This window comes from Columba livia, chromosome 5 (assembly GCF_036013475.1).
Source record: "Columba livia isolate bColLiv1 breed racing homer chromosome 5, bColLiv1.pat.W.v2, whole genome shotgun sequence".
NCBI classification, from domain to species: Eukaryota; Metazoa; Chordata; class Aves; order Columbiformes; family Columbidae; genus Columba; species Columba livia.
The window spans coordinates 66,774,990-66,802,026 of NC_088606.1; the positions used below are offsets into that span (position 1 = coordinate 66,774,990).

General features: G+C 44.3%; 1 protein-coding gene across 2 annotated transcripts in view; it reads right to left on the minus strand.

Annotated features, from left to right (window-relative positions):
* Nucleotides 1–413: 413 nt before the first annotated feature.
* Nucleotides 414–27,037, minus strand: part of ABTB2 (ankyrin repeat and BTB domain containing 2) — a 122,546-nt gene continuing 95,922 nt past the window's right edge. For both annotated transcript variants that reach the window (XM_005511043.3, XM_021299209.2), the window contains exons 4-17: nt 24,535–24,687; nt 19,604–19,769; nt 16,219–16,308; nt 15,364–15,465; nt 13,026–13,122; nt 11,922–12,057; nt 10,102–10,328; nt 9,151–9,329; nt 8,397–8,502; nt 8,191–8,293; nt 7,665–7,755; nt 4,800–4,868; nt 3,967–4,080; nt 414–2,579 (exon numbers count right to left, since the gene is read on the minus strand). In XM_005511043.3, coding sequence (XP_005511100.2) covers nt 2,382–2,579; nt 3,967–4,080; nt 4,800–4,868; nt 7,665–7,755; nt 8,191–8,293; nt 8,397–8,502; nt 9,151–9,329; nt 10,102–10,328; nt 11,922–12,057; nt 13,026–13,122; nt 15,364–15,465; nt 16,219–16,308; nt 19,604–19,769; nt 24,535–24,687 — 1,831 coding nt within the window. In that variant the 3' untranslated portion in view covers nt 414–2,381. The remainder of the gene's footprint in view (nt 2,580–3,966; nt 4,081–4,799; nt 4,869–7,664; nt 7,756–8,190; nt 8,294–8,396; nt 8,503–9,150; nt 9,330–10,101; nt 10,329–11,921; nt 12,058–13,025; nt 13,123–15,363; nt 15,466–16,218; nt 16,309–19,603; nt 19,770–24,534; nt 24,688–27,037) is intronic.

Below are 27,037 nucleotides of genomic sequence, written 5' to 3' on the forward strand. Positions count from 1 at the left end.
GCTGGAAACAATGCACGAAAAAGCACCTCACTCGAATCACGTAAATCAAATGCTAAGAAATGCTTGTGAGGGTAATTTGTTATACAACAGGATTTTAAGTCTGTCTTAGACGCTACTGTCTGCTGCTTTTCAATGGAAAGCAGGTCAACTTCAGCAAGGGAAAACGCAAGTTAAACTTCTTGTTACTTCAAAAATGTTTGAGCCTAGGAAGGGGAAATTGATGCCTATTCATCCCTTGCTTTAAAGGATAAAATATATGTATATATATGTGTATAGATATAGGTATATATGCCAAAACAAATTTAAGATGCTAAAACTGCAGCTGCCTTTTCTCGCCACAGAAGCGCCTTTCAATATGTTGTTTTCTCATTGTTAGAAGAGCAGACAAACAAAACCAAACCAAACGCAGCAGCTGTGTATTTTAAAATGTTGTTGTTAATAAAATCCTGGTACATTTACATACATGACAACAATTAATGTACAATTAACAAAGCATTGTAATATTACAGCAACAAAAAAGAGGACCTACATATTTGTACAGGTAGCTGGAGCAGCTACTTGAAAATACTTTCCAAGATAAAGCCTTTTGTGGTATTTTTCAGGCTGGGCTGATGAGAATGTTGAACCCCCCGCATGGCTTTCTGATAATAAATAGGGTTATTGAAGCTGGTGATGTTCAGAAGTGGCTGCAGACCTAAAGGATAAACTAGACTGTGCCAGGACCAACGTGTCTATCGATTCCTGAGCCTGCACGGAGCGTTTTCATCCCTGCCTGCAGTTTGTTTCTGGTGTAAATCCCTTAGGAATGAGGCAATGTCAGACTTTGCTGGGTTTGTTGGGAGGTGCTGGAGTGTGTTCTTCCCTAAATCTACATAAACCGTGTCTATGTTGCTCTCAGGAGCTTGGGCTGAGCCTCCTCCTTTAGTTACGCCATTAATAGTTGAATTTCTAAGGAGCGGCAGTTCACTGAAAACCCGGCTGCTGCTTCTCCTGCACCCACCTATGACCAGTGAAATGCTTAGCAAATGTTTTGGGGGTCGCTAACAAAGGTCTGGGGGGTTACCTGAAGGTCTGTCTTAAAGCTATTGGTAAGAGCAAGGTCTGTGGTTTTACACACCTGCCTTCCTAAGGTCGGGCTTATTTAAAATTAAAACCCAAACCCACACGCAAAAACATCGCTCCCAGAAACTAAACTGTAGATAGAACTGTCTCTTTTTAGTTTTAAGTCTAAAAGACTACAGTGAGGCCTTTTGGACCAGAAACATCTGTCTGCACATCTGGCTGATGTGAATCTTGGGCGTTTTGAGTAGAGGCATCTTAAAGGTTTAAGTGCGTGCTGCCGCCTAAGTGTTAGACCGCAGCCTACCCACTGAGGTAGCAGGTCTGTGGAAAACAACATCATTCCATGGAAAACAACACCATTCCATGGAAAACAACATCACTCTGTGGATGAGGCTGTGGAAACCAAGACCAGAAGCCAGAGCTTCTGATCCCACCTTGCTCCAGAGAGGGAACAAACCACCATGCTCTATGTTCTTCAGGGTGTTAGGGAGACTTTTATTGCTCTTTATGCTTTTGGACAGTTTCTCAGCATGGTGGTAGCTCCTACTACACCTGAGGCTTTTAGAAAGCATCTTCTATGGTGTCAGGTCTCACAGGTAACATTCAGAAACAAGTGTTTAAGGTGGAAGTGATTGAGACTATCAAACCTTGATAATGAAAGGGCAGACAGTCTATTTTTTCCTTCTCAAAGATGAATCCATATTAACAACAGTGAAACCGTATTTAAAAAATGCAAAAACACCCCCCAATTTCCCCCTCCCAACTCAGTTCTTCATATTAGGCTTAAAGAGTAATTTCAGAGTTAGTATTAGTTTCTACTCAGCTTTGAACATCTACAAAATCTCTCTCTCTCTCAAGGTGCAAACAGTTTGGGGGGAAAACATGTCGGAGTCTCTTTCAACGTATAGACACTGGTGTTTATAGTGAAGTAGTGTGTGCATCAGCCTTTGTGTTCAGACAGGATTAGAAAACTCCTCCCGTGCAGCCTTTTTACAGGTAAAACACCCATCGTGTGGGGACAGACGCAGCTACGCGAGGCGCTGGGGCTGGGTAAGTCGCCTCGCTTCTCTCCAGCCCTGTGTTGTGCTGGTTTAAATGGCAGCGCTGATCTTCCCTTCGGGTTCTTCGCGTCCTCAGTTCTCACGTGACAGTGTTTCTGTGACAGTAGTGGCACAGACAAGCCAGCTGCCCCCCCTCGGCGGGACGAGGCGCCCTTGGCCTCGGTCCCTTGGTGATCCAGAAGGCGAACGGGAAAGCGGCGCCTTTTCCTGAGCACGCGTCCCCGTGCGGTTTGAGCTCCCGTGGGCGCCGCGTCCCCGTCACACGCGGGAGGTGACGTACACGGAGTGCAGGCGGCCGGCCAGCGCCGTCTGCAAGTCCCGCAGCGGGTCCAGGCCCTGCACTTTGCTGGTCCTGCTGGAGATGAGCTGTCTGAACGAGTCCTGCTCCAGCAGAGAGCTCATGTGCTTCAGGAAGAAGCCTTCGCAAAAAGAGGCCAGTTCGGGAGCGTTGTGAATCTGCGGGAGAGAGGAACATCAAATTAAGCCTTTGCTGGGTGTCACAGACCTAAAGGACACGCTGAGCCTCTTCTCTTGTGTAGCACTTTTCCCTTTAATGTTTTCTAAGCCAGAAGAAGGACGGTAGTAACAGTGGCAAAGCACCGGAGGTAGGACCAGTGATGGCTGATAATTTCTTCTGGTGCTTTTTTGAGGCATTTGAGGTTTTCTTTTAAATTATTTCCCCTGATTTCCTGCTGCTGGCCCGTGCTCAGTCTCCTCCTGGGGCAGGAGAGAGCAGCTGCTTGATAAAGTGGCCAAGATACCTATTCAGCTGTGCAAAAAGGGAGTTTTCGTCGTGTATGTGTGTGTGTGTGTATGTGTGTGTGTGTGTATGTGTGTGTGTGTGTATGTGTGTGTGTGTGTATGTGTGTGTGTGTGTATGTGTGTGTGTGTGTATGTGTGTGTACGTACATATACATATATATGTATATACACACACACCGTGGTGCCAGGTGGCATGTGCTGCTCGGGTCAATGGGGTTCGTAGGATGAAAAGGAGCCGAATGGGGGAAAAATACTTCTAAACCACGTCAGGTGGATTTCTGGCTGTGACCTGGTTCCTTTGGTTTCAGAACCAGTGGGGGAAGCTCAGGAAGAGGAGGAAGTGAACCTGGAGTTCAGTGTGTAGGACTGCGTGCCCCCATTTCTGGGAAGAGTGCAAACAGTGATTTAAGGAAAAGTACTAAAAAGGCCAGGGGGGAATGTCACCTTCTCCCTCTCTACCACTGCATACTGTTAAGTTTTAGGTCCTGAAAGAAACCAGCCTGAGTTCCATGGAAGAAGTGGCAGTCAGGAATGGAGAAAGATCAGTGTGGCACTACACAGGCATCGTTACCAGCCCTTTGTGTGGCCTTTCTAAGGGATCTGACCCTGCAAACTTCCAGGAATGGCAGAGTATTTCTATATTATTCTATTAATAACATGAGTTATTTGCTATAGGGGTGAATATCTATGCCACACAACTGAGTTTGTGCCAGTTCTGGAGCTGTACAGGATATATTTTAGCAGTAGGGGTGCTGGGAAAGGGTTTACTCCTTAGCTGCTGTACTATTAGCTAGATTGCCCCTGCTGCTCTGAGGATTTGCATCTCCGAGGCTTTGCTGGGTGATGTTGCTGTATCAGCCTGTTCTGCAGGGATCTTGCTTCCATTTCATTATTGTTTTAGACAAGAAAACATCCTGGGGCTGCGTGGGACTCACAGACTGGAACTGCAGCACCGCACCGGTCGGGGCTGAGTTGCCAGCGCAGCGGGTGCCGCTCTGCGCCTGTTGTGTTGAGTTACCAGAACGAGACGACGCGTTCTGGGCCCTTGGGATTCTGAAAGAAGCCAGTTTGGCATCCGTACCTTTGCGTATTTATAGATGTGAACGGAGTTCTCCAAGCTGATGGTCTGGGCGCAGAGGATTTCACAGTGTCGCTGGAGGCCGTCCAGTTGGAACAGGCTGGCGGCCGATAACAGCTTTGGGGACAAGAGACAAGTTATTTGAGATCATTAGTTTTGAAAGGCCTTTTCCCTCCTCAAAAAAAACCCCAAATAGCTGTGCATAGCCTTTTAGCTGCAAGCTTTATTTTCACCAGGCTACTTGTGCCACCTCCCCCCAGCATTTCATGGACATAATAAAACATAATCAGTAGTTCTTATTTCCAAGCAAGGGTGTTTTGAAACTTTAAGCTTGTTTCAAAGCGTTAAGGATGCTGTTGGGTTGGAGCTGGGGTTGTTTAGTCTGGAGAAGAGGAGGCTTAGAGGTGATCTCAGCACTCTCTAGAACTACCTGAAGGGCAGTTCTAGCCAGGTGGGGATTGGTCTCTTCTCCCAGGCAGTCAGCAATAGGACAAGGGGGCATGGGCTTCAACTCTGCCAGGGGAAATTTAGGCTGGAGATTAGAAAGCAATTCTTTGCAGAGAGAGTGGTCAGGCATTGGAATGGCTGCCCAGGGAGGTGCTGGACTCACCGGCCCTGGAGGTTTTTAAACTGAGACTGGACATAGCACTTAGTACCATGATCTAGTCAACGGACTGGAGTTGGACCAAGGGTTGGACTGGATGATCTCTGAGGTCTCTTCCAGCCCAGTCGATTCTGTGATTCTGTGAATTTGGCTGTTAACTCCTGGATTTTGCCTTTCAAGCTTTGTTTATGCCCCCGTAGCCTTAGCAAGACATAGAAGAGAACGCTCTCACCTCTAAGATATCGGTGGTGGGAATTTCCATGGATTCTGTTCCTCCGTAGTATAAATACTGCATCAGCATCTGAAACGAGCAAGTGTGGAGCTGTTATCACTGGACTTACAAGATGCTGGGAATGGCTAGGCTCCCCTTCCCATTGCACGTCTGCTTTCTAACACTTCTTTCTCCCTCAGACTCTGCAAAGGGCCCTGTTGAGGATTTTAGGCTGTGACAGCGCGTGTGTGAGCAACACGAACCTCGCTGCACGCCCCACCAGCTCCAGCCCCAAAGGAAACTCCCAAAAGAGTGGCTGACACGCCAGAAGGCTGTGCTGCCATCCAGAGACCTGGACAGGCTGGAGAGTTGGGTGGGGAATAACCTGATGATATTTAACAAGGGAAAGTGTAGAGTCCTGCATCTGGGCAGGAACAACCCCAGGTTCCAGTATCGGTTGGGAAATTACATATTAGAGAGCAGTGTAGGGGAAAGGGACCTGGGGGTCCTGGGGACAGCAGGATGACCATGAGCCAGCACTGGGCCCTTGCGGCCAGGAAGGCCAATGGTACCTGGGGTGTATTAGAAGGGGGGTGGTTAGTAGATCGAGAGAGGTCCTCCTTCCCCTCTACTCTGCCTTGGTGAGACCACATCTGGAATATTGTGTCCAGTTCTGGGCCCCTCAGTTCTAGCAGGACAGGGAACTGCTGGAGAGAGTCCAGCGCAGGGCAACAAAGATGATTAAGGGAGTGGAGCATCTCCCTTATGAAGAAAGGCTGAGGGAGCTGGGGCTCTTTAGTTTGGAGAAGAGGAGACTGAGGGGTGACCTTATTAATGTTTATAAATATATAAAGGGTGAGTGCCATGAGGATGGAGCCAGGCTCTTCTCGGTGGCAAACAATGATAGGACAAGGGGTAATGGGATCAAGCTGGAACACAAGAGGTTCCACTTAAATTTGAGAAGAAACTTCTTCTCAGTGAGGGTGCCAGAGCCTGGCCCAGGCTGCCCAGGGGGGTTGTGGAGTCTCCTTCTCTGGAGACATTCAAACCTGCCTGGACATGTTCCTGTGTAACCTCACCTAGGTGTTCCTGCTCCAGCAGGGGGATTGGACTAGATGATCTTTTGAGGTCCCTTCCAATCCCAAACATACTGTGATACTGTGAAACGGCCTGATTGTGAGCAGGGCGAGCGACACGCAGCGGCTGCTCCTTGAGCCGCCTGTGCAGCCGCCCCCGAAACCGGCACCGGCTTGTAACGGGAAGGACGGGGCTTGGGGCTGGGTCAGCAGGTGTGCGGGTGGCACGCTGTGCCGGCTAGTGCTGACAGGGCTGGCAACAAAACAAAGCTTTGTTTTCATTTAATTGTATAATTTCGTTTTTAAAATTTTGTTTTTAAATTTTTAATTCGAAAATTTTTAATTTTTAAAATTTTAAGTTTAACAGTTAGAATTTTAAAATTTTATTTTTGAAAATATAAATTTAGACTGTTAAAATTTTGATTTTAAAGTCAAAATTTGAAATTGTCAACATTTTAACTTTAAAGCTGAAATTTTTAATTTTAAATTAAAAATTTTAATTTTAGATTTTTTATTTTGATTTCGAAATGGTACTCTTATCCTTTTAATTTTAGATTGTTAATTTTAATTTCCAAATGATACTCTTATCCTTTTAATTTTAGATTGTTAATTTTGATTTCCAAATGATGCTCTTATCCTTTTAATTTTAGATTTTAAATTTTGATTTCCAAATGATACTCTTATCCTTTTTAATTTTAAAATGTTAATTTTACACTTTTAATTTTAAATTTGAAACCCAAAATTTTAGTGTTAAAATTTTAATTTCAAATTTTTAGTTTTGATTGTTTTAATTTTAAAATGGTCTTATTTTGTATAATGGAATTCCAGGGGAGCGAAGCTGCTTTCCAGCAGAACCCTGAGCAGGATGCAGATCTCTGGTGTCTCGGTGCATCATAACTGAGGTTGCTGTCGAACACCATCATCTGATTCTATTTACCATCCAACCGTTTAACCCCCTGAAGTATTTCACTGTTCTTTCTGACTTGTTGCTCTCTCCAGTGAATCAAACGTTTATCTTTAGGAAGGTTTTGCTGTAAAACTGTTGCTAAGGAGGCTCGTTTCAGTTACATTTTCTTTCTTCTGTCATGGCCTGAGCTGCAAAATTTGGACGTTGTGCATCCAACACAAAACTTGCACAGCCCTTTCCAGCAGGTAAAATGGTTCTCATCGTCAGCTTCATTTTCTGTACATGAGATGACATTAAAACAATTACAGAACCAATTCTGCACTTCAGATTCCCTGGTTCTGTTCCAAATCTGAAACGCTGGAATAACTGAATTATCCCATTTCCCTGACTTGTTTTCTTCCTGGGATGTGTGTTCAATAACCGACTTTCTCTCCATCATGAATGACCCTCTCTTAGGTCCACTCAAGACAGCGATGTCATAAAAGCCAAGTGCAATTCTCAATTTTGAGCCTTTTTTGGAAGGATTTCTGATAATCTGATTTAATACAAAGCCCGGCATTCCACCTGCTGTAGTAAGTTTACTTTTTGCTTAGCACAGCAGGTAAATAGTGCCGTAAATAGTACAAAAATGGTGTCTTAAAAGCACAAAACTACTTCTACTGAAGATTAGTTTCTCCTGCTTAATGGAAGAATCATCTGCCTGGTAAGAAATAAGAATATAGGCTGGAGGTTTCTGTTTGAAGGTTGGTCCTTGCTGAAATACAGAATACTTCTGAAATACATGTGTGTTGAAATTAACTCCAGCTCATAACAACTTAGAGCTGATATTAAGCCTTGGCCCTTTGGCTTCTAAGTATGGGAGAAGATGGAAAGGGTAAAGAAAAGGTAGGAAAAGCTACATACCTTGAAAATATTGTATTTCATATCGCTGATTTCAACCGTCTTGCTGCCATGGCTGTCGTGTTCTGTTTTATTGGTCATCAGCGTCTTAAACCTGAGAACGGTTTTAACAGATTTGTGTATTAGTGCATCACATACTCATCACCTATTGACGAACAGCCTAAAAAAGGGGAAAAGAAGATCCTTCCTGTTTGCAAGTTGAAAATGGAAACATTTCTTTCCATTTAATGACAATTAATTTAGAACTTCAGGGACAACTTAGCTGGAAATTGCTTGGGTTTGATCCAACTGCACCTTCTAATAGTTGCAAAACATGGTTATTGTGCCAGTAGGGAAAAAGAAACTAGTAACCGAGCAGGTTTTTAGCGATAATTACTGGTTATTTCTGTCCATACAGCTCTGGGAGTCTCTAACACATAGTAGGAAAAACTCCTCTTGCTATTAACACAAGTACAGAAGATGCGTCTTGGTCCTGCAGCCCTGAATTATGGTCTGTAGTCGTATCCTTTGCAGGTAGGAAGCCACTCACCTGTTAGACGCAGTAACCAGCAGGACTTTGTGTGCATAGAACAGCTTTCCTTCTACCAAGAAAGTTACATCAGACATTTCTTTATTGTTTAGAAAGTGAGGATCTGTTGGGGCAAGGGAAAAATAAAAAGAAAGAAGGTGAATATTTTTTGAAACTGAGGATGCTTTGAAAAAAGAGCCAAGAACGTCGATGTTGAGGTATCTTACCCAGCCGAGCCGGGAGTGTCTTTCGGATCTCGGGAATGCTGGGGATGGGGCTGCTGCCGTAGCAGTGGGTGAAGATGGACGCGAGCTGCTGATTGATGGAATCGTTCTGCAAGGAGGAGGGAACAGGTATCAGCAATGGGCACTTTGCGTTGAGCAGGTTTCAGAGGTGCAGTGACAGTCCCCTCGAGGCTTATAGCGACTGCGCTCCACAAGGACAACCTCCCAAGAGAGGGACAAGCGCGTGAGCTGAACAAGGATGTGCTGGTAGAACGTTCCGAGCTACAGGGGAACAGGAGTCCAGCAGCAACAGCTCGTCCTCCGCTGCTCTGTAATGGGAGCCCACAAGCACCTTCTCAGCAAGATCTGATTCATGATACCCATTTACTGTCAGATATCAAGTTCTGGGTCCTCGTTTGCAGTTTTATTTAGTTAGCCAAGTTGTATCTCTTGCTTTTAACGTAAAGGACAGTTACAATGCCCAGTACCATGCTGGCAACTCTTCCTCTTGCATTCACATGGTTTCAAAGCCAGTTGCTGACCTGGACTTCACCAAAATGACGTTCACTGATATTAATGTCTATACTGTGAGGGCTGCATATCAATTTAGAGAAATGCTACCAGGGCCATTTTCATACCATAACTCATTAGGGACTTAGCACAGGAATTGATCTGTTCTTGTTGTGTACTAGTTTGTACAACAGCAAAAAAAACCCAAACACTTGATTTTGATACTATTACAAAAAGTACTAATTACCTTGCTGGTTTTGAGGATATCAAACATGAGCTGCAACCCTTCGTTAACCAGTTCTTCATTGTAGTCCTCTTCCTTAATGGTGACGAATTCCCGTAAGAGGGTCTGCACGACCGAGTAACGGGACTGGTAGAAGGTTGTCCGGAGAGACTCGATCCACACGTGGAGCTTCCACGGGACTCCTGTGGCCACAGCAAAAAGGAGAGTGAAAGATGACAATTTGCTGAAGCACCTGTGAGTAGATAGTTCTGCTGCTATTAGTGGCACCAACGATCTTTACCTACATCCTAACAGCACATACATTTTTGTCTTGATGCTAAAGACAACTGAACCGGGTCATTGACAGATCAAGTGACTTATCTACAACAGCAGAGGTACCAGGACTGTAAGGTGGAACTTTCTGCTGATCGTTAAGGACCAGGGACTCCCCCTGTTGTGTATTTAGCTTCATAGTTAGTCAGAACTACATCATAAATTTGATCTGAACCTGTAAGAATCCCTAACCCTACACAAACAGGGTGCGAGGTGTCTTCTGGTTACCTGTAACAGACTACACATCGAAAGCTTCAAAGCCGCTCTTTCCTACCTTTAGATCAAACCTCTTCTTTCAGATTAAACCATTAAATCTCTGCTGTTATCTTTGTTTTTGAGACCAGCCTCTTTAACACTGAATTTTAGGTGTCAGAGCATCGGATGAAGAGACATGGCCCTTGCTTTTGATACTTGGGAACAGAGGATCCAGCCCAAAGTAAGGGGCATCCCAGATCAGTGGGAGTTTGAAAAAGCACTTGTAAAGAGCCTTAAACACATTTTAATTTAAATGAGACAGCTGGTTCCCAGAAGCTTGGGATAGCTTTGCAGTGGGGGTCCCAGATTTCTCTCCAAGTGAAAGGGGCACAGAGAAAAAGCTTTTTGCACCTTAAATACGCGCAATGCTTGAAGTAAACATCTTACCGAGCGCCCTGAGCTCCATGGTGATGTCCACGTAGCCGTGCTCAGCGCTGTAGTACATGGCCTCCTGCAAAGCCTTCATTCGTGTTTTACAAAGCCGGACTTGGCCCTCGCTGGAGCTGCCCTGGCTGGAGGTGTCGCTCTCCACCCCCTCGGCCAAAATCTCCTCCAGGGACAGGACATCTCCCTTCAGTTGCTGTGGCTGCGTCAGGAGCTTGCGCAGAACGTTCCTGGGGACGGAGAAGAGATATCGCTTATTAATAAACGAAATATCCATTGCTCAAGCGGGACTGCGGTGATTTGGCTTAATAAATTGTAATTTCCTTCCCAAAGAGAGGCAGCTGGCAGAGATGGAGCAGAATTGAAAACACTCATCCTTCCTTGTCCCACATGCTATAAATTGGTAAGCAATATTACATTTTCCTGTACGTTAGTGGTACCAGGGCATATTGCAGAGTATTGGGGCAAACAGGGTTTTTTGCAGTCTGTACTCTGGCACAGAAGCATCTTAAGCTCTGAAGTAAGACTGGTTTTAACAGAGAGCGTCTGTTAGAACCTTTGCTGCTTCCCCAAGTGACCACCTTCAAACACTCTTACGTTGCTTTGGTCAGACTCGCTTCCTCTATCACTAAATAGAAACCATTAAAAAAAAAGATAGTTCTGTATCACTAAATCCAGGGATAACTTTTGTTTGTTTGTTTTGAATTTCACACAGTGGTTTCTTGTTTGTGTCCAACCAGTTTACAAAGTTTTCATCCCCATTGTCCAGCTGGAGCCATCTGCAGCATTTGGACATCACCATCCCAGCAAATCCACCCCAGCACCGAGCGGTGATGCTGAATTGCCACTAGCTGGTGCTCTCTTTGCACCCAAAATAGAGTTAATTTTGTGCTTCAGGATGCTACTCAGTTGGAGAATAAGCCTTGAGTTTCAGAGTTTGCCTGGGTAGGTGTTGCAGAACGTTGGGGGGGGGAAACAGAATTGGGAGATGCTGCTTAACGTGCTCCTCCAAGGGCCAGTCGACCTGCTGAGACCCTGGGGATCCCTCAGCCCGTCTACATGGGCGATTTTAGGCCTGGTTTAATTAATTGGTTCATTACACTAACATTTTTTTCTGGGAACAGAAGGATTTCTGGATGATTTTGTAAGTAATGTCTTAGTTGTCAATAACTACCCTACAAACAGGGTTGGAAAGCCCAGTTTGTCTTTTCAGTGTTTTAATGACCGATCTCTTGATCAACCATCCAAAAACCAGAGATGCAGTCAAGCAAATTCTGTCGCAGATTATTTTTGCCATCTTAACATGATTAGGTTGTCTCAGAACATAAACCATTACCTATAACCTGCCCCTAGGTGGAACTTAGTCTGCTCACATGTGGTCTAGAACCAGCTCCTACTCGCTCTTAGTGCTGCAGAGCCAGACCAGCAAGTGAGAGAATAAGAAAAAACAAAGATATTCCTGTTTTCCTTTGTGCTTTTGACTAAAATATAATCCTTTCTAATCATAGTTGCTGAATAATGCAAGCCTTGCATCACTTATTTTACAAAGTGGTGTAACAAAGAGCAATTACCGGTTTAAAGAATTGTTCCGTCCCCCAAAACTCTCAGAAGGTTCTATCTACATCCAAATCGGAATAGCCTGAGAAAGTGCGCGGTACTAAAAAATAGTTGCTCTCGTGAGAGTCTTAGCATCTTCTGAACTGCACACCCAGAAATTTGGGTATAAGAGGTATATATGTATATATATATAAAGTCATGGGAATACCTGCAGCGATAGCCTTAGGTGGAAACAAATAACATTCTGAAGACAAAGGGGGTTTTACCTGTGCCCGTGTGCAGCAGAGTGACTGAAGCAGTTCATGTCTTCATGCAGCGATGAGGAGACGCCGTTGACTTCCAACATGCTCAGGAGCGGATCCGCGCCCCTGCTCAGCAGTAAGCTCACCAGCTCGTAGTTCCCTGGGAAAACCAGACAGAAACACAATAATGATTCCCTGTTACCTCCTTGAAAACACAGCACTGGCACCGGTAACTTTTTACGCTGTTGAGGCTTTCAGAGCATCGTGCAAATCTCCGTTAGGCTTCATAACACCTCGGAGAATTAAAGTGAGAATTAAACTGGTCTGGCACTTTTAATACATGCCAGCAGAAACCAGTTTAACTGGGTGAGTATATTGGTGCACGCTTGGCCAGGCCTCTTTTCTTTCATTAGCTGTGGTATTGAGCAGTGGCAAGAGATGAAGCACAACAAGTGTCCATCCGGAGGAGCCTGGTTTGTTATCCCTTCAATAGAGCCTGGAGCAGAACAAGCCACAGACTTGTCTCAAAAATGCTCAAAAATGAGGCAGAAAGAAACAAAAAAAAAGTAAAACCAGTTTCAGGTAAAAGTATTGAAAAACAACAGGTACTTTTAGGCCAGCACAGACTTGTTCACGGAATGCTCAACTCATGACACTTCGGTAGAAGAAACGCAGAATTTGACTTGTACGTAATAAATTAATACAACTAATTTCTTTCTATAGCAAGTTATTTCTCCCCAGGCTGGATTTAAACTTGTTAATTTTTACATCTGGAAGTTATTTAGATCCAAGACATGCCCGGACGAGACAGTAGCTGGTTTATATTTCTCGACAGTGTCCTGCGCAAAGGCGTTGTAGCTTTACTACGGCAGGAGCTCAGCGTCGGTACGACTTCCAAAACCTCATTTAGTGCCCACTGAGCTCTTGCAATGTGACGCCGCCTCTTAGTTGCCACCAACCCTCCTAGTGGCTTAGAAATGAACAAAAAAGCTGATTTTGTTAGTAGCCAGCTCATTGCGCTTTACCCATTTGGTATCCGTGATACCTCAAAAGCGATTCCTAACGCGTTTTTTTACAGAGCTGGTTGTGTGTTGGTTGCGGTTAACGCGGGGGGCTGCCCCAGCTTACCCGCTGCCGACGCCAGCTGCAGAGGGGTCTCGGCGTAGTTGTCCTCTCCGCTGTTCACGGCAGAGCCCTCGACGTGGGCACCGGCGTCCAGGAGCAGCTGCGGGACACACGGGGAAAGGCGAGGAGATGAGCAAAGAGCGATTCAGAAAGAGCAAACAGAAGAGGCTGGGAAGGAAGAGCAGCGGATTCACAGCAGAGAGCGCACACGCACACACCAGCCCAAAGGGTAAAGCAAAATATCCATTACAAGGCAAATTTCCCATGCATTTCCTCACTCGGAGAGTTGAGGCATCCACATCAATGGCAACTTAGAGCTTTCTTACTTTGCATTAGCTGTGCTGGTTTAGCCTCATCTGGGTGTTCCTGCTCCATGGGGGGATTGCACTGGATGAGCTTTCCAGGTCCCTTCCAATCCCTGGCATTCTGTCATTCTGTGCTTTCAACGGTGAGTTTGTGCTGGAAAAGTGCTCAGCTGGCAGCTTGGACAACATCACCTCCCTTTCTCTTTTTCTTTTTTGTTTTTAATCTCCTTGTTGTACATGGTTTTGCAATTGTAATTTCCCAGCTCTGTAGAGCTCTGCAATCAGAGCTGCTCTTAAATGCAGGAATTCCCTCTCATTTAGTCTCAGGCTGCGTGTGCAGGAAACACGATTCCTGCAGGGAATTAGCCCTGGGGGCCAAACATCCCTCTTGGAACCCACTGAGCGAGGGGAATTATCCCCTCCCAGACGATGGGGAGAAGGTTATGAGATGACGGGGACATTTTACAGGTGACATAGGGTCACGCTGAGCACGGTGTGTGGCTCTGGACGTTCTCCCATTGCGTGCTGTACCCTACAATATTGTCACAATTATAAAGTTATCAGCCATCCCCAATTAGCGACGACCTTGGCCTTGGCACACAGGGCACAGACATTTTTATTATAAGACTTTTTGCTGGTTTGTTTCTCTCTGGAGACACCAGCTATTCCATGTATCGCACGGTAGACCTTCCCCACAAAGGCGATTTCATACACCATGACATCTACCCTTTTTATATAACAATCATCACCAAATTAAAAAGGTTCATGTAATCTTTAAAAGTTTTAACCAAACAAAAAGAAACAAAACTTGTCGGTAACGCAATCCAACAGGAGCTTTGATAAACACTTGATTACATCCCCTGAGAGAATCAGTTCTTATATCACATGTAAATTAAGGCTGTCCAACCTCTGTAATACCAAATCTAGTGTTTGTAATTATTTACAAACGTACACAAACAAAAAATGACTTTGTGCAGCTCCCATTTGCTTACATCTTTTATTTCCCCCCTGCTTTAAGCAGAAGGTAAATTCAATTCACCAGTAATTGACTGTCTGCTGTAATGAGCTTTGAATTTATCTTGATATTCTGGTGGGATTTCCAGGATTCCACCCCATTCCGCTGCCCCTGCGTTAATTCCACAGAAAAGGGAGCGGGTGGGATGCGAGGGGCTCAATTCCCACGACAGCTTAAGTCTCATTCATGCAATTCTCAAGGATTATAAAGGAGGTTACAGACAATTTGCTGCCATTAGACCAGAGATCAGCATACGCTTAATTTTTGCCCATGTAAATGCATAAACCAATTAACATGTCAGAAAGCAGCGGTAAAGCCTTGGACTGATACCGAAAACCAAAGAACAACAAAGAAACGTGCTGTGTTTTGCTGTCAAGGCTTCACTAGGAATTATGTCATCACTCCCAGTTCACAGAATCATTTTGGTTGGAAGAGACCCTCAGGATCATCGAGTCCAACCATAACCCAACTCTAGCACTAAACCTCATCTAAAGGCCTTTTAAACCCCTCCCGGGATGGTGACTCCAGCACTGCCCTGTGCAGCCTGTTCCAATGCCCCACAGCCCTTTCCAGGCAGAATTCTTTCCTAATATCCAATCTAAACCTCTGTACAGCTCATTATTTTGTGGGTTTGACAACTGAAAATCAAGTTCAGCAATTTATAACGCAGAGCAGAAAGCTCTTTGCTTACAATCTGGATAAAAACCTTCTAAAGGTACTTTTGAGATGCTGATCATTTTGCTTGCAAAGTTTTGAACAAACAGCAAGAGATTATTTTTAGACAAACGCAGTGTTAAATTATTAAAAATAAATAATCGACCTTCAGAGAATTCACTAGAAATACCACCATGGTGTGAACTATTTCACAGCCTTTCTCCCAGGACCAAAAGGAACCAGAGTGTTTCCAGCATCGAGGTCCCCGTGAGAAAAGCATGGGTTAGGTTCTCATTTTCCAAACGTGCGGTGTTCCCACCGGTTTTTAGAAGGTTTCCACCAGACTGGCAGGAGTTTCCTGGCTCACCTGGACAACCGAGATGTGCCCGTGTAACACGGCGAAGGTGAGAGCCGTCCAGTGCCGGCTGTCGGGGTGCACCGAGGGGTGTCGCGGGGACGCGCCGGGGACCTGTGAGAGGACAACCAGGCGGTCAGAAGCTGCTAAATTAATGTACACCGTGATTAATTTACAAAAATAGTACCCATCATTAACCAATTTGACGTTATAAATACTTTCTGCAAAACGAGGGGATGTCTTTCAACTTTTAGATCCTCCCGCATGACAAGAGGGAGACAGAAGATCAACTAACACATTGTTTAGGAGCGGAGTGCTTAGTTTATATTTAACTAATAATTAATAGATGTATTGTAAGTGAGAAACTAAACAATCGTAACTAACATCAGCAATTATTTCTTAGTATAGATGCATGTCAAAATTTTCAAAAATTGTGGAATTATGGAATTATGGAATAATTATGTGAATATAAGCAACGCAAGAGCGTCCAGTCTTTGGAGCGCTTGTGGAGGATGGTCCCCAGCGCTGATAAAATAAAGAACGCCGCTTAACAGTAGAATTGTCTCTGCTGTTAAGCTTATTTCTCTGTTTCGCAGGAACCACCGCAGCCTCTGTCTGCTCTAATCTCGAGATTTGTACAGAACTGGCTTTTTTCTTTACAAGTGACAACCCCGGGGAACAGTAACTTATGCTACTTAGGGGACACTCCAAGAGGTTTTGAAGGTTTTTATCCCCCTCCCAAATCCCTAAAACAAAGGTTTTTGAAATAAATGCTTTGCTCTGAAGCTTCCGGTTGCGAGGAGAGATTTCATAATTGCTCTTGTTTCCAGAGGAGTAATTACAGGGAGAGGGTTTTCTGTTACTGACCGGTATATCTAAATTTGCTCCAGCGTCTATGAGCATTTGGACCATGGCCTCATCCCCAGCGGCGCAGGCGTACATGAGCGGGGTCATACCCTTTGGGAAGAAGGGAAAAAGGCATCGTTATTTTTCTATACCTGCCAACAGCGAAACTGAGTTTGAATCTTAATGTACAGAAGATTTTGCGTGTGTAGGGAAAATGCTCAGAACGTTTTGGTTTCTATGCGGAGTGGCACGATGCACAAGGATTGGAAAGCGATGGGGACCAAACATCAAGGGACAAGACTGCAAGGATAAAGAAGAGATCACTGAAAATCCCAGCCGTGTGTTGTCCACGGTTCTTGAGCTTTCTCAAAGCTGCAAAAAAAGAAATAGCCTTTCTTGGATCATTTGCAGCCAGATGAACCGAAAGCAGAAAACAACACAAAAATACAAAAGATGAATTTATTTGGCAACATAGCCCCATTGCTAAAATGCTATTTGCCACAATATTTCAGCATTTCAGTCCCATAAATCTCTCTCTCTCCCCACTTATCCAGCAAACCATGACGGCTCAGAGATGAATTATGAGAGAAATGAGCCTTACTTACCGAGCTCATTCCACAAGTAGCCAAGGACAGAAAGGAAATGGCCCAGTCAAATCCATTCCTGCTCACATCCTACGGCTCCCCCCAGTTATTGTGAACGTTCACATTTCTCACAGGCAGCATCTCTGCTGCTCATTGTGTAATAATACAGCTTCATCTTCAGCGAGGGACACGGATTGTGAAGTAGAATTACATCTGATGCAGAGATCTTGTATCTGCAAACACTCTTTTCCAAAACAGCCGCAATTCCAAGTTTGTGTAGACTTACCCTACTTTTATTTTTAAATTTTAATCTTTATTTTTTATTTTTAATATTAGCTTTGCATTCCTTGCTTGCTCCTCAGAGTGCAAAGGGAAGAACAGCTTGTTTTCCCAAACACCTCAAATCCTGTGAAACCAAAATGCTGCTTGGTCTCCACTAGAAGTGAATCCAGGGTCCTGGTCTAAACTCAGGTTTCTGAATATATCTTCTGAATTCTCTGCCTCTCTCTCTAAAATCATCTCCATATACACATGGAAGTGGGTCTGAACACACACCTCAGTGCTGGATGTGCTCATGTTCTGGGAGTGGGGAAAATCTGAACCTTGATCTAAAGTTAAATTGAAGTTAAATTAGTCCAACAGTTCTGTCTGCTATAGCATTTGCACCAAAACTTCCGCTGTACGTGCCAGGTGAGAGATGGTCACATGTATTTGCGATGCCTCAGAGGTACCTGCCTAATGTGCAGGGTGGCAAGAAGACTCACTGTGACCAAAAGAGATGCAGATATAAGAACTGAGCTTCCCAGGGACCAGTATTACATGTTCTGTCCTACGACAGGACAGACCTGCTCTCTGCTGCCATGCCCAAGGCAGTTTTCCTAAGTTTGGGCACAATGGTTTGGGCTTATCCCTTTAAACTGAAAGAAGGTAGATTTATATTAGATATAAAGAAGAAACTCTTCCCCCTGAGGGTGGTGAGGCAATAGAACAGGTTGGCCAGAGAGGTGGTAGATGAACCATCCTGGAGACATCCCAGGCCAGGCTGGACGGGGCTCTGAGCAACCTGAGCTGGTGAAGATGTCCCTGCTCATGGCAGGGGGGGCACTGGGTGACCTTTAAAGGTCTTTTCCAACCCAAACCAGTCTACGAAGGGCACAACAAGCCCGCTGCAAAGTTCAGATTTGGTTTCACATTCCAGCTGTTGCAGAGTCGCTGCTGGAGTTTGGATTTAACTGTGCGACTGGCAGCGCAACGCAGGACACTTGCTTAACTGCGGAGCCGGGTTGCTCCAGAAAATGAGAATTTCAGAGCAACAATATCTCCACAGGGAGCCTGTCTTGCCCTCCCTGGTCAGTGCCAAGACGCTGCTTTGAGATGTGGGAGCAGCGTTGTGCAAAAAACCAGAGCTGCCAGAACACCACGATCCCCCTGGTCACAGCAGGACCAGCCAGAGGATGAGACCATCGATAAGTGACAGCAGAAGCTCCTCAAACTCTCCAGTGATTTGCCTACAGAACACAAGGTCTTTATGCATAAAAAAGCCAAAGAGTTTCCCAGTTTGCTGGCTGAAGAGAGGTAAAAAACATCCTGTGGTGAGAAGTGATGGTCTTAGCACCGTTTCTGGTGTCAGGACCATGATATTCACAACAAAATAATCTGCTTTGAGAAAACAAAAGGCCTAGGGGCTACATAAGCAGGAACTGCAAAAACTTGTGGAAAACATAAATACTGAAAGTGGCAGAGTGTTGTAATATAAATCTGCCACTTCTGCTGCTTTATTAAAGTGAATATCAAGGGCACCTACGTTGTGAGACCCCCACAAAGCTCCTTGTGTTGGACATGTAAATAAGGCAACTACATACCTGGATATAAGCTTGTGCAGGAGCAGTTTCTGCTTGTATTTGTGTATCTGCTCTTTCTTTCTATCACCTTATGGTGACAGAAAGTACTATGGAAGATGTGCCTGTTTCAGGATGTGGCCTGAAATGCCACCGCAGTAAAATGCTGTCTGTGAGAAAACATCTCTACTTGATATAAATCCTCCCTACTGCCAAATGTCCTATTGTTTCTGAGACACGCCAGCTCATTCTCATTGCTGTGACAGCTATCACGACTGCTTATTTGGGACAGCTTTTTTTCTTCTTTTAAATTAAAAGCTAATTCAATGCACTGAACGATGCCCCAGAGAATGGACTCTGCTGTTACTTGATGGAACTGGCAGCACAAGCAGAAGCATTAAGGACTCCCCGGACTACCAGATCCCTATGGTTCAATGTAGCTGAGCAGAGAGCAGGTAAAAATTGAAAGAAAATAATAGATATATCAGCACAATGGACTTTCAACAAAGCTAAACTGACCGATACCAACCCCACTGGGGGTCTTGGTGCTGTTTTGTATTTGCCAGACCGTGCGGAGAACACACAACTCACAGACAGTAACACCTTCTGGTCGCTCCTCACTGACCCAGATGGGATTTGGGCTGTTGAACCAGAAGAGAGTGTCACTGGCAAAAACCACTTTGTCTTGATGTTTTCTGAGCATTAAAACATCGGAGTTTCCATTCGCAGGCAGCGTATTGACCTGCGTTCCATCAGCGCCCGAGAAAGAAGCAGATCCACATTCCAGCTGATAAACAATTCACTCCAGGCTCTGAATGGCTTTTTGGGGGGTTATTTTTTCTTGGTTTTTCAGACTAAAACACAAGCTAGAACTAGAAAAGCTTTGGAGAGGCAGCTAACAACCTCACGCATTGATTTGCCACGTGGAAAGGAACACAGAATTTGTTGAGGCAAAACATTTGTGGGTGTAGTTACGTGACACACCTGATCATCCATAGTGTTGACCCCGTCAGGTCCCAGTGCATCAATTGCTTGGTTGATCAGGTCTGTCCTTCCGCAGTTCAGCATTCGGAACCCCAGATCCTGCTGGAATTTTTCAGTAGCAGCCTTAGCATCCAGTCTCCGGAAGGAACTGAAGCAGCATTCAGGTCTGTGAAAGAGAAAATAACTCCTAGTTTTTTGGGGTTTTTTTGTTTTAGCCCCATCTCCTACAGAAATCAGGCTGCTGAATTTTAGATATCGCATTTGTATTTTCCTGCTTGTTACAAGATAGTCCATCAAACATACACAAACCCACATTACAGGGAGGAGAAAGAGGTGAAGAGAAAGTGTGTGTAATAGAATACCAGTGTAGTTGTAGGATGAAAACAACTATGCTGTCTGCCTACCAGACTAGCTATTATTTTGAAATAAAAAGGCATTCCTGAAAGAAGATAATGACCCTTATTTTTTTAAATGAAAAAAAATCAAATAATAAAAAAAAAAAAATCAAAATCAAGTTTAGGTAGTGAAGCATTCTCAACTCTTTTCCAACGCCTCAATAGGAGCAAGTGCATTAACATTTCTATGAGGTTCCCTTAAATCCTTATCCTCTAGATGACTATCAAATGACCTTTATCTGGTTTGGAAGGAGCCCAGGGATCGCTGTAACTCCTCTGGTTATCTGCTCAGAGGCTTCTGAATTCCAAACCTGGCAGCGTATCACCTACACCAAAGGGACACGGCCAAACTGGAGGTGTTTCCTATCTCAGCTGGGCACTGATACCAGCAGCCCTTTGATGTTATTTCGGGGTGAATTTCTCCTCTACCGCTTGTCTGGTTTTCAACAGAGGCTCTTGTGCAAACTCTCCGAGAGTGAGATATCAGCCTGCCAAGTTCCTTTGAAAAATGAGATTCTTTCAACAAGGCAAACGTCTTCTGGCAACTTTGCTCAGCCTGCCAGATCAGTAAAACACTCATCGCTCCACGCAGAAGATTCAAGATGCATCTTATTCACGTTTCAATTCGGACGGTCATTTTTTTTTTTAATGCTTCTGAACTTGCACGGATGGGGATGACAAATGGTGAGCAGATGCTCTGAACAATAAGCTGAGTTCACAGAGATCCCACCGCAGCCTGGTGACCGGTCACATCATCCAGGGGACACCAGCATCTCAGCAGCTGTTTTCAGAGAGGAGCTACATCGGGGGACAACTTGGGGGAATGCAAAGTGACAGTCTTGGAGTCAACAGCTCTTTGGAGTTACATCTGCAAATGAAACGTGTGTCTGAGGCAGCTGAGTACAAATGTTTGATCAGGAGACAAGATCTCAGAATCATCTGGATGGTAGATTAGGACACACAGAGCACAAGAGGACAGTAAGGTAAAAGGCTTCATACTAGACACATATAAATCATAAATCCTAGAGCTAGGCTAGTCAATAATCTTGTTTGACTGAGGTGATTGGTATGGCATCATAATATCATAATATCATTATTATGTGGACTTCGTATAATATAATAAAGGAGAAGAAGAAGCAGGAAAAGAATCTCACACGTGCACAACCGCTGTGCAGCAGCTGTAACCACAGCGGGTTTTCCGTGTGCGAGCTGTTATTCTGCGGAGGGGAGAGGTGAACGCTCGCACGCTTCCCTGGGTAAATGCTGGGCTTTCCAGCTGTGCACGTCCAGCTGTGCCCAGGGCATCAGCTAAAGGTGACACAGAGACATCATGGGGTGCAGAGCCCTCAGAAAGGGACAGGGCTGGAGTCCCGGTTTGGGAAGGGATGGATTGGAGAGGGAGCAGGAGCTTGGTGCTCTTTGGGTTTCATAGGCGGTAACTGCTACTATAACTACAGGTAGTGAGTGATTTAAATTTGGCCTGCAGCAAGGAAAATTAATATTTTTTAAAAAAAAAAGCAATGTGTGATACTAGCTTAATATTGAAATCTCAGCCTCTATATTTAAATAGGTGGAAAAGAAACACAGTCCTTTGCAATCTCACATTTCGCCACTTGTATTATCATTTAACCAGCAACAAGTGCCTACTTAAGATGCTTATAAATTGGCAAACAAACTGAGAGCATCGCATTAGAAGGCTTTGTCCACCAAGACACAAACAGTTGTGGGAGACTCTACTGCCTGAGCAGTCTGCGTCAGAAAAGAGGTATTAGAGGTCTGAATTTCAGGTTATACTAATTGCACCTTGTTCTTCCACACAGCTTCTCTTTCAGGGATTTCAACATACTCTACCTGATGCGTCACCGCTGCAAGGAACTGTCATTATATGACTTCTTCATGGGGAAAAGCGAGTTGCAATTTGCTGACGGTCACACAGCAAGCCAGGGATAAATCTGGCTCCAGATTCAAGATTTCCTTTTCCCCTAAATGTGCTGTAATGGCTAAATACAAATAGCTTCTTTAAAGGACCATACGATGGATGCTGGAAACAAGGCATTGCTCTCTCCTCATGGTTTTCTTTTTCTGTTAGTTTAAATCTTTCACGCAGCACAAAGCTGTTTTGCTTACATTACACATCACAGAACATTCTTAGACCTTCAGAAATGAAACTCGGGCAAGACAGTTCAAAACAAAGACCTGATCAAGCTTAACTTTGATTTTTGCCCTCTGCTACAAAGATGATGTGTTGCTCTAAAGCAGAGGTTGATTCGCCTGCAGGGAATGGACACAGCATACGGCCCTATGGAGGAACAGTCCGGTGAGGGAAAAGGTGTGAAAGGATCTTGGTTTTCTTGCCAAATTGCCATTTCTTCTGTAATAACAACAAACTGAATGGAAACCTCTATCACACTCCTTCCCTGGGCCAGTACTGCCAACCCTCAACAGCCCAGCAACTGAATTGCCCTCTGCCTGAATATCCCAGTGAGGCTGAGGCCCTTTTGACCTGCTTCTCACTTTTATTTACTTATTTCTTACATTATTTTGGGCTTTCTGGGTTTGTATTGAGCCCTTCATTTCACATCTGTGTCATTATGGCTTCAATTTGAAGTTACTGTGATAAACCCCATTCTGACAAAGCCTGTCTCTAAGTGTCTCCTTTCAGCCTATGTCAGCAGCAAAATCCAACACCCAAAAACCAAACACCCAAACCCCTGCCCTTTTTTTTAAATTATTATTTTAACATACACAATCTATAAAGTAAGGGACTAGCTGTGCTTTGTGTGTGAACGCGCACAAAAATCCAGCACAGATATAGCGTGGGACGCCTTTGAAGCAGAAGGTTTGGATGCAATTTGGAAATCAGAATTCTTCCTAACGGAGAGACTGAAAAAAAACCCCCATAAAACTGACTGGAAGGGCTTGTGATTAGTTTAGTCTTCTGTGCAACTGTTCAAAGGTTTTGGCAAGCATTAGGCACGTCTGTAAAATTAATTTAGCCCCTATTGAGTTGCCTACACTACACCTACCATCCAAACTTAAGGTAGAGCAGCCTGTGTGTAGACGCATAGCATACATACGCTGGCAGAGAAAAGGGAGAAGAAAAGTGTTCCCGTTGGGTTTTGTGCTTAATAATAACCCTTCAGTTCACAAACGGGGAGACAGAGAAGTAGTAAAAAGCAAGAGCTTTTGGCTGCCAGAAGGAGAAGGTAAAAAGCAACAAAACCAGATCCCGGACTCCTGATTAAAAGCCTCTTGTTGCTTTTATTGTTCATGAAAAATAATTCTAAGGCATATCTTTATCTTTTCGGGTGATCATTTCATCACTTAAGAGCATGATAACAGTATTATTTATTGTTATTAATGTGTCCCACCCACTCATGTAACCCAAAGGTATATGGGGGACAGAATTCACCCAAGAAACAAGAATTCACCTGGTACTAAAGTTCAAGATGTAACTCTGACATCAAAACCAGTGCTAATGGCACCAACCTAAAGAACTACAAACACTGAATAAAATACCTATGATGTGCTAATGAACTCAGCTAATAATAAATCCCTGTTCAATATATATGCGAGGGGAAGATTTTAAAAGATACTTTTGATCAAAGTATGTCAAAAAGCAAAGAATAATCTCGTAATTAAGGCTAGGGCATAAAAAGCCTAATAATTGTGTTTCAGTCTGTCTCTGCCTCATTCTTCCTACGTAACTTTTGGCAAGACAGTATCTTCCTACTCCAGCTGCAGCTTGTGGCCAAAATTTCTTTATCTCTTGGAATACTAAAAGCTTAAATATGTATTGCCTGTATGGTAACTGTATGGACAGCAGGATGACCATGAGCCAGCACTGTGCCCTTGTGGCCAGGAAGCCAATGGTACCCGGGGTGGGTTAAAAGGGGGTGGTCAGTAGGTCAGAGAGGTTCTCCTGCCCCTCTGCTCTGCCCTGGGGAGACCACACCTGGAATATTGTGTCCAGTTGTGGCCCCTCAGTTCCAGCAGGACAGGGAACTGCTGGAGAGAGTCCAGCGCAGCCACCAAGATGCTGAAGGGAGTGGAGCATCTCCCGTGTGAGGAAAGGCTGAGGGAGCTGGGGCTCTGGAGCTGGACAAGAGGAGACTGAGGGGGGACCTTATTAATGGTTATCAATATGGAAAGGGGGAGTGTCAGGAGGATGGAGCCAGGCTCTTCTCGGTGACAACCAGTGATAAGACAAGGGGCAATGGGTACAAACTGGAACACAAGAGGTTCCACTTAAACATGAGAAGCAGCTTGTTCCTGGTGAGGGTGGCAGAGCCTGGCCCAGGCTGCCCAGGGAGGTTGTGGAGTCTCCTTCTGTGCAGACATTCCAACCCGCCTGGACACCTTCCTGTGTAACCTCATCTGGGTGTTCCTGCTCCATGGGGGGATTGCACTGGGTGAGCTTTCCAGGGCCCTTCAACCCCTGACATTGCGTGATTCTGTACCTTGAGATCTGGCTCCCGGGGAATATAGTAAGAAGTTTTGATTACTTCAGGTGCTCATAAAGCTTATTGCACGTACTTGAGCTGCCGGGGCTCGCAGTCCAGCCCGGGGAGGAGCAGTCGGGCCGTCTGCCTGATATCATCACTGTCCACAGTCAAACTGCGCCGGTGCTCAGCGTACGTGATGGCCACTCTCATCCACTCCATCAGCGGCGGCAGGAGCATGAAGGGGCTGGAAAATATGGAAAAAAACAATTCGACATAGTTACCGAACCGCTTCGTACCCAAAATGGGGTCGTGCTGGATGTGCTGGCTTCATGAAATGCATTTTACTGGGTGGGAAATAGGGCCAGAGTGAAACGAAGGGACCTGCTTCTACTGTTATTGACTGGACTGGTTAGAACTGGACTAATTAGAAAGCCCATCTTAGCAGGATGCATGGAAATTTATTTGCACAGTGCCATTTTTGCTAATGAGAATCATGAACACCTGTTTGCAGCCCTTTACGTACTCTTCCTACCCACAGCTAACAAAAGAGAAGCAATCATTAAGAGCTCAGCTACAATCTATCCTGATTTTCCTTTGCCTTGTAGGAATAGATGTACTTTAAGAACTTCCATTTTAAATAATACTCCTCCTGGAGAAGCAAGCTCCACATGTCTGCCCCCTATAACATGAGTGTTTTCTAATGCATCTCTTCTCAAGAGTCGTCCTCACTGAATAGGGACTCAATATCTTCTCTGTACAATTCACAGAAAATTATCATTACAGCATGAGACTAGAACTCAGACTACATAAGTATGTAGTCTGAATAAAATTAAAATTAATTAGGTGATTTTTCCTACAAGGGCATAACATGTCCATCCACAACTAAGTCAAACATTTTTAATATTTATGTGTCTAAGACAAATAAAAACATTATTACTTTTAGTATATAATCCTATGATTATACTTGAATTCATATTTACCCAGTTGTTTTCAGATGCCTTTAGTCTGCCCAGACGGTATATGCCCAGGCAGGCCCATATGGTTCACAGAGTACCCCCAAAACTAGGATTATTTGCAAAAAGAATTCAAGAAGAGACTGGACAATGCGCTCAGACACATGGTGTGAATTTTGGGGATGTCCTGTGCAGGGACAGGAGCTGGATTCAATGATCCTTGTGGGTCCCTTCCCACTCAGGACATGCTGTGATTCTGTGATCTGTGTTCTACTGTTAACCGTTTTACTAAGGAGGAATGAGTAGAATCAAAAAGACAAGAGCTAAACATGGAGACATCTCTATGCAAGAATAAATGTACAAATTATGAGCATTTTGTGGAAAAGCAATCTGTCTGTTTCTAATTTGTCCAGCAAACACAGTGAGGTTTTGCTTGATATGAAGGGTTGCAAGGCAATAAAGGAATATAAATAAGGTAATAACAACAGCAACAACAGCCCTTTTGGACTAGCTCACTCCTGCTATAGGAATGAACATAGAGCACTGAGATTAGACAATAATATATGGGTGCCATAACACTCTCATACACAACATATCCACCCATCCTCTCAGACTGATCTATTATTTGCTTGATTTTTCCCCAAGGATACCTGCTGCCCTTCTGGAAGGCTCAGGAGTGTAATTGAAACCACCTTTCCCCTTTCCGCTAACAAATTTATGAATGCTGGAGTAAAATAAATAAATAAATAAATAAATAAATAAATAAATAAATAAATAAATAAATAAATGCCCTTTTCACTTAAGCATTTGAAAGAAAATAACTGAGGGGAGAAGGTATCAATTCCTTTACGAAGAAAAAAGAGAGATATACCAGAAGATATAAAATTATTTTGGCATTAATGAAAGGAGCTGAACCCATGAAAGGCATTTTCAAAGCTGCACATCCATATGTGTGCACACAGTAAGAGCGAGCAGCACCGATCCCGTTTGAAACCGTCCATCAATAATGGGATTTGCAAGCAGAACTCCCTCTGTATGACTCTGAACGTCCTTCGGGGTGGAATAACTGCACTGTCTAAAGTATGTCCCCCACCCGCTCCCATTTTGCAAAGCTCATTCTGAACTGCTGCCATCATCTCTTTATAAACAAGAGCACTATCACTATTTTTCTCTGCTCCTTCTCCTGAGTAGCAGAAGCAGCATCTACAAAACCAGAGGTCCAGGAGCGCCAGCAAGGGTGTTTTTAACAGGACATCCACTTGCTGCTTTACCAGTTTACTTCTATGTCAAACAATCTAAATATCAGGGTTCATCGCTTCAAAAATTACCCACTAGCTCATCAGTTGGAAGATTTTCTGGAAGCCCAGCTTGGCTCCCCCAGCCCATTTAGGCTTTTAACCCAGACCCATGGGATGGGATGAATTTAACCCCTTGAGCAAAGGAAATTCAGTTTGACTGATTTCCCTATGGAAAGGGCAGCAATTCGCACCAGGCATTTGGGAAATCAGAGAACATCAACACTTATCTGCCCTACAACAGAGGCATTAACACCTTCTAAATTCAGACACTTAAGGGAGGAGCCTGAATTCATTCTTTAGACTTTCTAATTACTCAGCAGAGCTTCTCTAATGGGGATGAAGA